At 46.7% G+C, this 11,707-nt stretch overlaps 2 protein-coding genes across 2 annotated transcripts in view; one reads left to right on the top strand and one right to left on the bottom strand.

The window, feature by feature from the left end:
* The first annotated feature begins 322 nt into the window (after nt 1–322).
* Nucleotides 323–9,190, top strand: dcst2 (DC-STAMP domain containing 2). Its single transcript, XM_027275297.1, has 16 exons — nt 323–448; nt 1,153–1,412; nt 1,836–2,006; nt 2,133–2,234; nt 2,765–2,959; nt 3,109–3,174; nt 3,247–3,460; nt 4,416–4,573; nt 4,654–4,818; nt 4,902–5,069; nt 5,383–5,483; nt 7,412–7,521; nt 7,597–7,721; nt 8,607–8,700; nt 8,787–8,906; nt 8,997–9,190. The coding sequence occupies exons 1-16, from the start codon at nt 348–350 to the stop codon at nt 9,100–9,102; spliced, it is 2,256 nt and encodes a 751-aa protein (XP_027131098.1). The 5' UTR covers nt 323–347; the 3' UTR covers nt 9,103–9,190.
* Nucleotides 9,191–9,837: 647 nt separating this feature from the next.
* LOC113744664 (synaptotagmin-11-like) overlaps nt 9,838–11,707 on the bottom strand; it is a 43,271-nt gene continuing 41,401 nt past the window's right edge. The window contains exon 5 of the transcript XR_003461720.1: nt 9,838–9,852. The gene's annotated coding sequence lies outside the window, so the exon portion shown is untranslated. The remainder of the gene's footprint in view (nt 9,853–11,707) is intronic.

Genomic DNA, 11,707 nt, shown 5'->3' with positions numbered 1-11,707 from the left:
ACAGTCAGACAACAGACAGAGAGACAGACAGAGAGACACAGACAGACAGAGACACTGACACAGACTGTTGTACATGCTAACAGAAAGCTGCTATCGTTAGCTACAAGTTAGCTTCAGACAGATAAAAACAAACTTACTGCTGCGAGGAGCTGCAGGTGAGTGCAGGTGAGTCATGATGATCCGTGTCTCTGAACAACCTTTCAAACAGTCCAGTCACAGGTGGTTTGGTCGGTTGGTCTGTCAGTTGGTCAGTTGGTCAGTTGAAGGTTCTGGAAGCTTCAGGATTCTTTTGGTCTCCAGGAGACAGAAAAACAGTCAGAGAGTCACAGAGACTCCAAGAACCAGAGATGAAGGCTGGACAGAGGAAGAGACACCTGACTGATCCTGATGTCACAGTCCAGGTGGAGAGGGGCGGAGTCACACAGGCTGTCAGAGGAGTCCTGAACAGGTGAGATCATAACAGCAGCTAACAGACTGAGCTAATACCAGCTAACAGACTGAGCTAACAGACTGAGCTAACAGACTGTGCTAACAGCAGCTAACAGACTTAGCTAACATACTGTGCTAACAGACTGAGCTAACAGACTGTGCTAACAGACTGTGCTAACAGCAGCTAACAGACTGTGCTAACAGCAGCTAACAGACTGAGCTAACAGACTGTGCTAACAGACTGAGCTAACAGACTGTGCTAACAGCAGCTAACAGACTGTGCTAACAGCAGCTAACAGACTGAGCTAACAGACTGAGCTAACAGCAGCTAACAGACTGTGCTAACAGACTGAGCTAACAGACTGAGCTAACAGCAGCTAACAAACTGAGCTAACAGCAGCTAACAGACTAAGCTAACAGCAGCTAACAAACTGAGCTAACAGCAGCTAACAGACTGAGCTAACAGCAGCTAACAGACTGTGCTAACAGCAGCTAACAGACTGTGCTAACAGCAGCTAACAGACTGAGCTAACAGACTGAGCTAACAGCAGCTAACAAACTGAGCTAACAGACTGTGCTAACAGCAGCTAACAGACTGTGCTAACAGCAGCTAACAGACTGAGCTAACAGACTGTGCTAACAGCAGCTAACAGACTGTGCTAACAGACTGTGCTAACAGCAGCTAACAGCAGCTAACAGACTGAGTAACCTTTCCGTCCTCAGGTCAGCAGGACGCGCCCGTCGCAGCAGCTGGAGGAAGGTCAAAGGTCACCTGTTGGAGGGTGGGCGGAGCCTTGTGGCGTTTGTGTTGGGGCTGCTGTTGGCGTCTCTGTACGGGGTCACGGCGCTCTTCCTGCAGAAACAGCCTCTGTGGCTGTGCGTCCACACCACGCTGGCTGTGGCCGTCCTGGCGGCCTTCGGCATGGGCCTGTCGGCCGCCGTCCGGGCCGACGTCACGGTCATGCTGCCTTCACTGTGCTCAGGTCAGTCTGTTCACCTGTCAGGTGTGCTGTGTCATCACAGCTGGATTCTTTAATGTTTCTATATGAACATGACAGCTGATGGACAGGACACAGGTGAGACTAACGAGGGAAGGACACGTTGTCAAAAGTGGCGGGAAAACGAACAAAGGCAGGAAGTTAAAATACACAAGAACCCTTTCAAAATAAAACAGAAAATAAAACAAAAAAACACCTTATCGTTGTGTCAGCGTTAACGTTACGTAACGTCACAATAAGATAAAATGATGATACGATAAGATCGATTTGTTGTCATGTTCAGTGATGTCTCTATTTATTTATATATATATATATATCTGAAGCTCCCGTATAAGGGCATGGTTTCAGGTTTCAGGTGGAGGCGTGGCCTTGCTCAGCCTATCACAGCCCGTCTAACTTGTGTTTCAGCTCGTGGCAGGAACTTCCTCCTCTTCCTGTTTGCCTCCATGTTGCTGTCGGGCCCTGTCACCAACACGCTCGAGAACACGGAGCGAGCCGCCGCCAGTCTGCTGTGTGGAGCCGAGCTGGCAGCCAATCAGACGCAGGAACTGATGCAGAAAGCAGCCACGCCTCTTTTCTGTAATACCTGCATGCATAATGAGCATGTTAATCAGCATCTTAATGAGCACGTTAATGCAGTGCTGGTTTCACAGGCTGTCTGGATGATGGCGCCCCCTGTTGGTCACGTTGTGTTTTGTGTTGCAGCTGCGTTGGACCGGATCCGGGCGGTCAGCAGGAACGCTCGCGCTGCAGCACAAAGAGTCGAGAACTTCATCCACGCTCTGACCGACAGCGTCCGCCATGTCGGTGAGGCGCTGAGAAGTCACCTCCAGCTGACTTTAAAACTGAGAAGTCTTTGTGAAGACTGGAGGAGTTTTAAGTGGTCTCAAGGAGATTCCAGGTGGATGTTATGTGGCCCAAATGTCTTCAAGACATCCTTGAATAAACTGTAGAGGTTCTGGAGAAGGTTCCAGCAGAGCAGCCTTTAAAGACTATGATGATGTCACTGATGATGTCAGTCATTGAGGAGGGGCCTTGGGGAAGTTCTAGGAATACTTAAGGAGGTTTGAGAGGTTCTTGAGAAGGTTCCAGGTGTTCTTGAGGCTCCCTTTATTATTATAAAGGTTATTTTCCTTGAGATGAATCAAAGGATGTTCCAGGGGTCCTTGAGGTTGTTATAATGTTCTTAAGGGTGTCCCAGAAGTATTTAAGGAGGTTGTAGAATTTGATTGAGGATGTTTTAAGGACCTGGAAAATGTTCAAGGAGGTCTTGAGGAGGTAATGGGGTTCTTCAGGGAGTTCCAGGTGTCCTCTGACCTCTGACCTCTGACCTGCAGCTCGTACTCTGAGGAACGTCCTCCACTTCCTGGTGGACATCGGCGAAGTGTGCAACGTCAAACTGGGCTCTCCGTACAGGAAGTGCCGGGCGGTGTTCGCGGAGGCTCGGGCCGACTGCTCCGACCTGCTGGGAGAGTTCAACTTCCTGTGTGACATCATAGACGTCTTCCTGCCGCTCTGCAGCCTCGCCCGCGGTGCGTTCACTGACATCACGACCTCTGTGTCAGCTATCGTTAATGTTCATGCAGGACTACAGATTAACTCAGACTACAAACATGAACCTCTCTGCTGTGTGATTAATGAAGACTCACTTCCTGTCACACGTACACGTTTCCTGTTTCAGCTGGCGAGCTCTTCTGCGTCATCCCCTCCTACATCGCTGACCACCTGAAGAAACGTCTGGCCGCTCGTGAGTTCACCTTCTTTCTGTTTTTAACCTTCGTGAAATCTTCGCTGAGCCGTCGACTTTGTCCTCTTCCAGCCACCGTAGCAGCGTTTGAGCGGATGAAGCGGGAATTTGACTTCAACGTCTCGGCCTTGGTGACCTTTGACCTGGACGCCAACAGCAGCCGCTCTCTGCAGCAGGTGACTCAGGACATCATGGAGGACGTTTCATCAGAGCTGCACGTGCTCCAGAAACTGAGCACGCCGCTCGCGTATGGCGGCCTCGTCCTGCTCGCCTGCTCCTTCCTGAGGTCTGCACACGCTTCAGTTTACTCCATCTACACGCTTCACTTTACTTCAACACGCTTCAGTTTACTCCATCCACACGCTTCACTTTACTTCAACACGCTTCAGTTTACTCCATCCACACGCTTCACTTTACTTCAACACGCTTCAGTTTACTCCATCCACACGCTTCACTTTACTTCAACACGCTTCAGTTTACTCCATCCACACGCTTCACTTTACTTCAACACGCTTCAGTTTACTCCATCCACACGCTTCACTTTACTTCAACACGCTTCAGTTTACTCCATCCACACGCTTCACTTTACTTCAACACGCTTCAGTTTACTCCATCCACACGCTTCACTTTACTTCAACACGCTTCAGTTTACTCCATCCACACGCTTCACTTTACTTCAACACGCTTCAGTTTACTCCATCCACACGCTTCACTTTACTTCAACACGCTTCAGTTTACTCCATCCACACGCTTCACTTTACTTCAACACGCTTCAGTTTACTCCATCCACACGCTTCACTTTACTTCAACACGCTTCAGTTTACTCCATCCACACGCTTCACTTTACTTCAACACGCTTCAGTTTACTCCATCCACACGCTTCAGTTTACTTCAACACGCTTCAGTTTACTCCATCCACACGCTTCACTTTACTTCAACACGCTTCAGTTTACTCCATCCACACGCTTCACTTTACTTCAACACGCTTCAGTTTACTCCATCCACACGCTTCACTTTACTTCAACACGCTTCAGTTTACTCCATCCACACGCTTCAGTTTACTTCAACACGCTTCAGTTTACTCCATCCACACGCTTCAGTTTACTTCAACACGCTTCAGTTTACTCCATCTACATGCTTCAGTTTACTTCATTCACATTAGCCATGCTAGCCGGCTAATGTTTTGTTATTCTGCTGACATGCTAACATGCTAACTGTTAGCTGACATGCTCCCTCCGCAGGGCGGCACGGTACCGACGCAGGTATCTCCGTCAGCTCGACTTTGATAACGTCTACATCAGTGCTCAGTTCGAAGAGCTCGACCAACAGGTGACCTCAGGGGGCGGAGCCTCAGTCCTGCCAATTACAAGCAGAGAAGCCCGGACCTACATCACACCACGTCAGTACACTGTGTGTGTGTGTGTGTGTGTGTGTGTGTGTGTGTGCGAGAGAAGTGACTTGAACCTGTCCTTCCTGCAGTTTCCTTTCACCTGACTGGCCGAGAGCGGCGTGCTGTGCTGGTGGGCGTGGTCTCGGTCCTCAGACACCTGGTGATGGGCGGCCTGCTGGTGGCGCTGGACTTCCTGGTGTTCTGGATGCTGGATCAGGTGCAGCACCAGGTGAAGGGCGACGTCGTGGCCAGAGGTGAGACAGCATCAGTCGTGACGTGAGTGAGGCTGTGATGTTGCTCAGAGTGGTGGTAACCATGGTAACCCCGGTCCCATCAGCACCGGTGACAGTGGCGGTGCAGGTGAATGGGTCCGGTTACGCCTCCGACCTCTTCAGAGACCTGGTGGCTTCGTTCGACGTGCTGCAGGGAGGAAACATCACAGTGATCAGCAGGAAGTGTCTGCTGGAGCCGTCGGAGCCGGACCACGCCACATATTTCATCCTGGGTAAGAGGACACAGGATGTGACATCATCAACAGGGAGTACTCGGTACCAAAACCACACCAAAGTAGAAGTCCTTAAACATCAGCGTGCTGTTGTACTGAATATCAGCACGGCTTAATCGGATGACAAACGCTCATGTAACGTTAACGTAACGTTACTATTGGAACAGCCGTCATCATCTGCTGTTGTTCTTTATATCAGCACTCATTGGACGACTCTCGTCCAATCAGATCACTCCGTCTAAATAAATATCATCAGTTCAGTAAAATGTCTGCAGATGTTCTGACGTTTCGACTGGTTCTGGTTCTGCTGCAGGGTTCTTGTTGGGTCTGGCTCTGCTTGTGTCTCTGAGCGGAGGACTCGTGCAGCGCTGCAGACGACTCGTGTGTGCTTCACATTATCCAGAGAGAGAGCTGGTACACACACGCACACAGACACACACACACACACACACACACACAGACACACACAGACACACACACACACAGATGTTCTGGGTGAGGGGTCATGGAGCTCACAGTTATGTGAAGAATCTGCAGAATGAGACTCAGACAGGTCTGAACCTGAACAGGAAAGACAACAAGGCACTGAGCTGGATCCACAGAGTCCAGGACCTCGAGTCAGAGTCCAGGGCCGCGAGTCAGAGTCCAGGACCTCGAATCAGAGTCCAGGACCGCAAGTCAGAGTCCAGGACCTCGAGTCAGAGTCCAGGACAGCGAGTTAAGTCAACTGTACAGGACATACAATTGAAATAATGTTTCTTTGATATCCCTGATGCAAACACTAATAAACAAAAATATAAAATATATACAAGTTTAAAGAGATCTAAATATAAAAAGATATAAAAAGTGTAAATCTGGGAATACAAACAGTATGAACAGTATGAATATATCAAAAATAAAAGATGTATACAGTGTAAACAGTTTAAATGGCATAAATCTGTAAAGTTTGTAATGTCTGTAAATTCTGTAAAGTCTGTAAAGTTTGTAATGTCTGTAAAGTCTGTAAAGTTTGTAATGTCTGTAAAGTTAGTAAAACCTGTAAAGTCTGTGAAGTTTGTAAAGTTTGTAATGTCTGTAAAATTTGTAAAATCTGTTAAGTCTGTCAAGTTTGTAAAGTTTGTAATGTCTGTAAAGTCTGTAAAGTTTGTAATGTCTGTAAATTCTGTAAAGTCTGTAAAGTTTGTAATGTCTGTAAAGTCTGTAAAGATTGTAATGTCTGTAAAGTTTGTAAAGTCTGTAAAGTTTGTAATGTCTGCAAAGTTTGTAATGTCTGTAAAGTTTGTAATGTCTGTAAAGTTTGTAAAGTCTGTAAAGTTTGTAAAGTCTGTGAAGTTTGCAAAGTCTGTAAAGTTTGCAATGTCTGTAAAGTTTGTAAAGTCTGTGAAGTTTGCAAAGTCTGTAAAGTTTGCAATGTCTGTAAAGTCTGTAAAGTTTGTAATGTCTGTAAAGTTAGTAAAACCTGTAAAGTCTGTGAAGTTTGTAAAGTTTGTAATGTCTGTAAAGTTTGTAATGTCTGTAAAGTTTGTAAAATCTGTAAAGATTGTAAAGTTTGTAAAGTCTGTAAAGTTTGTAATGTCTGTAAAGTTTGTAAAGTCTGTAATGTCTGTAAAGTTTGTAATGTCTGTAAAGTTTGTAATGTCTGTGAAGTTTGTAAAGTCTGTAAAGTCTGTAAAGTTTGTAATGTCTGTGAAGTTTGTAAAGTCTGTAAAGTTTGTATGACTGTAACGTTTGTAAAGTCTGTAAAGTTTGTAATGTCTGTGAAGTTTGTAAAGTCTGTAAAGTTTGTAAAGTCTGTGAAGTTTGTAAAGTCTGTAAAGTTTGTAAAGTCTGTAAAGTTTGTAATGTCTGTAAAGTTTGTAAAGTCTGTAATGTCTGTAAAGTTTGTAATGTCTGTAAAGTTTGTAATGTCTGTGAAGTTTGTAAAGTCTGTAAAGTCTGTAAAGTTTGTAATGTCTGTGAAGTTTGTAAAGTCTGTAAAGTTTGTATGACTGTAACGTTTGTAAAGTCTGTAAAGTTTGTAATGTCTGTGAAGTTTGTAAAGTCTGTAAAGTTTGTAAAGTCTGTGAAGTTTGTAAAGTCTGTAAAGTTTGTAAAGTCTGTAAAGTTTGTAATGTCTGTGAAGTTTGTAAAGTCTGTAAAGTTTGTAAAGTCTGTAAAGGTTGTAATGTCTGTGAAGTTTGTAAAGTTTCTAAAGTCTGTTAAGTCTCATTTTCAGCTTGTTAATCAAACATTTGTTGTCAGTCTTCATTAATGAAAGAACAGCTTATTAACACTGTTCTGGACTGAGCACACAGACAGACAGACAGACAGACAGACAGTTTTTTGTTGTCTGTGTTCTCCAGGACAGGATCCGTTTCCTCCGGCAGCAGATCCTGGATCAGAGGAGGATGATGGGAAGAGCCTTGAGGAGGTCTGCAGCCAGGAGGACAACTAACGGAGGAGGAGTGCCATGGTACAGACATGAAAACACTGTGACAGACACAATTTACTGAGGACACTCACAGACCTGTCTGTCTGTCTCTCTCAGGTTACCTGGAGCAGCTCACCTGTCTCACCTGCTGGGTCTGTCATCAGTCACCTGTCTGGCCTGCGGCGAGGTGGTGAGACAGGGTGAAGACAACATGGTCACCTGTGGTGTCACTCAGTGTTCAGGTAAAGACGAACATCATGACATTTATTTTGAAAGTCCCTGCTGAGAGTTTTATTGTGAATAAGTGCGCAGACAATCATAATCACTTCCTGCTGGAATCAAATGCCGTGACATCACAGAGCGTGCTCAGTGTGCTTCCCTCTGACAAGTGTCAGTATGAAGCCACAAACAGAACCAGAACCAGAACCCAGCTCAGTGATCGTCAACACACCTGTCTGCACTAATGTCACCTGAGGGCAGACAGGAAGTGTGTGTGTGTGTGTGTGTGTGTGTGTGTGTGTGTGTGTGTGTGTGTGTGTGTGTGTGTGTGTGTGTGCTGAGGGCGTGTCCTGCAGCTCTAACTGTTGTTGACTCAGCTGAAGTCAGACAGATAACTGTAACTGATCTGAGGACAGTTTACCCAAAAACACTGAAGGAAAAAAGACTAACAAGCTAACCAGGTCCCCAGCAGCCAATCATCATCCAGGTCCCCAGCAGCCAATCATCATCCAGGTCCACATTTACTCTTGTCCGGCGGCTTCTTGCTCGCTCACTCTCTCCTTTTCTCTTCTTAGCTTCCTCCATCAGCATCCTCTTCACTCTCTTCTCCTCTGCCATCATGTCCATAGAGGCTGCTGAGCCTGGTTACCTCTTCTTCTTCTTCTTCTTCTTCTTCTTCTTCTTCTTCTTCTTCTTCTTCTTCTTTTTCTTCTTCCCGGTGGTCCAAAACTCCTGTGGCACAAACACTGACACTCCCCCTCTGAGCTCACAGTTCGGGCAGCCCGGCTAACACACTGAGCTAACAGCAGCTAACAGACTGAACTGACACACACTTGTCCAAATATGGTCACTTCCGGCTCCAAAAAGCATGTTATGGCGTCTCCTTCAGTACCGTCTTGTCTTTGCAGGCCTGTACTGTCGGCCATGTTTCTGCAGTTTGGGAAACACGTGTGTCGTCTGTGCGCGACCTCTGACCTTCCAGGAAGACGGCGAGGAGGAGCTGTGAGTGAGAGTGCAGGCTGTCAGACTGATGATGTCACAGTAAACCTTCAACCAATGAGGCTCAAGCACTGTTACTTTTCTCTCAGTGACTCCAGTGATGACGAGCAGCTCAGGATGGTCTCCATGGCAACACGCCAAAGATCAGCTGGACGCTCAGACAGTCGGCAGAGTGGCGGCGGCGGGCTTCAGTCTGACTCTGATCTCAGGTAGCTCACCTGATTATCTCAAAGATAAAGTGTGAAGAGAAACTTTACAAAGATACACAGCGTCTGTTTTCCCACGCTTTCTGCTGTCAGTGAAGTAGACATGACGTACCAGGACCGACCTGGCTCAGACGACAGCGACGCCTCCTTCTACTCCATCATCTCACCAGAAACACTCAGCCTCCAGAACCAGACCTGAGTTTCCACAGAACCTCCAGGACTCTCCAGGATCCTGACTGAGAACTGTCTGTTGATTTGAGCAGAGATCAATAAAGCATCAAAAAGGTCAAATGTGTTTCATTTACATAGAAAAACATGGATGAGACCCACGTCACGGAGACTACGTCCAGGTTTTAGACAGTCTGCGGGGACGTCACAGAGACTATGTCAAGGTTTTAGATAGTCTGCGGGGACGTCACGGAGACTACGTCCAGGTTTTAAACAGTCTGAATATATTGAGGATAAACCTGCAGCTCGGGGCCCTGGTGGCTGTGGGGCCCCATGCATCTGCATAGAAACGGCCCTGTTCAGGACAGTGTGTTAGTTTAAAGTCAGTTAAGGTGTGGTGCTGGTCAGACTATTGTGTGTGTGTGAGTGTGTGAGTGTGTGTTCATTGTGTGTAGTTTGGGTGTGGCTGATAACAGTTTCGAGCGCAGACAAAGAAACTTTAAAGACAAACAGAAAGAAAAGAAGTCAATAGAGTGTGTGTGTGAGTGTGTGTGTACAGTGTGTGTGTGTGTGTCTGTGTGTGTGTCTGTGTGTGTGTGTGTGTGTGTGTGTGTGTGTGTGAGTGTGTGTGTACAGTGTGTGTGTGTGTGTGTGTGTGTGTGTGTGTGTGTGTGTGTGTGTGTGTGTGTGTGTGTCTGTGTGTACACAGTGTGTGTGTGTGTGAGTGTGTGTGTGTACACAGTGTGTGTGTGTGTGTGTGTGTGTGTGTGTGTGTGTGTGTACACAGCGTGTGTGTGAGTGAGTGTGTGTGTGTGCAGTGTGTTAGAGTGGGTGGTGTAGTGGGAGGACTCCGTGTCTGTCAGCAGGATCAGTGTGTGCAGCCTCGGTCAGTGTCTCGGTGTCTCTCGGTGTTTCTGGCGACCAAAGCTGCGCAGATGGCGACCAAGGTAAGCCCGCTCCGTCTGCACGACCGGTGACGATCACAGACTGATCACAGACTGATCACAGACTGATCACAGACTGATCTCAGACTGATCACAGACTGATCACAGACTGATCACAGACTGATCTCAGACTGATCACAGACTGATCACAGACTGATCACAGACTGATCACAGACTGATCTCAGACTGATCACCGACTGATCTCAGACTGATCACAGACTGATCTCAGACTGATCACAGACTGATCACAGACTGGTCTTTAATCAGTTTGTTGTTTGTTTTACGTTTGATGACGTGTTGTTGTTTTTTTGTTGTTGTTGTTGTTTTTTTATCTTTGACGCAAAATGACGTCAAAACGTCACGAAGCACCTGAGAGTGTCGAGGTGCGTTCAAAGACCGACAGACACACCTCAGATATACACGTTAAAGTACTCAAAGTACTTAAAGTACCTCACTGTGGAAATACTCAGAGATAAAGTACCAAAGTAAAAGTATGCAGTCAGGCTGCGTTCACACATTTCACAATAAAACTAAAGCTGACGTTTTGTGCTCTTATTTTGAAGCTTTGTTAAAACGATGTTTGACTTTCAGCCACGCCCACCAGGGGTGATGATGTCACACAAAGTTTTAAAAGTGTCAAAACAAGTCGATGGGTCATGTGATTAACATGTTAAACACACAGCCCCGCCCACATGACCTTTATTTTGAAAGAACTAATAAAATCCAGGTTTCACCCTCAGTACAGTCGTCATGTCCCAGGCTGTAAACATGTTTATTTCTGCTGTTGGACATTTGGACATGGGGACTTATGGAGACTGACTCACTTCTGGAGCCAGCCTCAGGTGGACGTTAGAGGAACTGCAGGTTGTCGACGTTCAGACAGAGTCTTTGTCTTCATATGTGTCCTGTGTGTTGACGCTCTGAGCTTGTCCTCAGAGAGTTCACGTGTTCAGTCCAGTAGAACAGAACCGGGCCGGACTCCAGTCTGTTCTGGTCCTCAGTGAATGTGAACAGCTGCTCTGACATCAGCCAGTTGGATCATCGGAGCGGCCGCCGCCCTCAGAGCTCTGACCTCATTCAGACTGTTCAGACTGTTCAGACTGTCTCAGACTGTCTCAGACTGTTCAGACTGTCTCAGACTGTTCAGACTGTTCAGACTGTCTCAGACTGTTCAGACTGTTCAGACTGTTCAGACTGTCTCAGACTGTCTCAGACTGTTCAGACTGTTCAGACTGTCTCAGACTGTTCAGACTGTTCAGACTGTCTCAGACTGTTCAGACTGTTCAGACTGTTCAGACTGTCTCAGACTGTTCAGACTGTTCAGACTGTCTCAGACTGTTCAGACTGTCCAGACTGTTCAGACTGTCTCAGACTGTTCAGACTGTTCAGACTGTCTCAGACTGTTCAGACTGTCCAGACTGTTCAGACTGTCTCAGACTGTTCAGACTGTTCAGACTGTCTCAGACTGTTCAGACTGTCCAGACTGTTCAGACTGTCTCAGACTGTTCAGACTGTTCAGACTGTCTCAGACTGTTCAGACTGTCCAGACTGTTCAGACTGTCTCAGACTGTTCAGACTGTTCAGACTGTCTCAGACTGTTCAGACTGTCCAGACTGTTCAGACTGTCTCAGACTGTTCAGACTGTTCAGACTGTCTCAGACTGTTCAGACTGTCTCAGACTGTTCAGACGGT

This window comes from Larimichthys crocea, unplaced genomic scaffold, assembly GCF_000972845.2.
Source record: "Larimichthys crocea isolate SSNF unplaced genomic scaffold, L_crocea_2.0 scaffold100, whole genome shotgun sequence".
Classification (NCBI taxonomy): Eukaryota; Metazoa; Chordata; class Actinopteri; family Sciaenidae; genus Larimichthys; species Larimichthys crocea.
Note: the sequence above shows the minus strand (reverse complement) of the source record. Positions and strands in the feature narration are given on the sequence as shown.

Excerpts from the sequence above, each read along its gene's own strand:
- dcst2 (XM_027275297.1), top strand. The coding sequence starts at position 348 with ATGAAGGCTGGACAGAGGAAGAGACACCTGACTGATCCTGATGTCACA. Across the intron at positions 3,175-3,246 it reads GAAGAAACGTCTGGCCGCTC|CCACCGTAGCAGCGTTTGAG; the intron begins GTGAGTTCACCT and ends GTCCTCTTCCAG. Across the intron at positions 7,522-7,596 it reads AACGGAGGAGGAGTGCCATG|GTTACCTGGAGCAGCTCACC; the intron begins GTACAGACATGA and ends TGTCTCTCTCAG.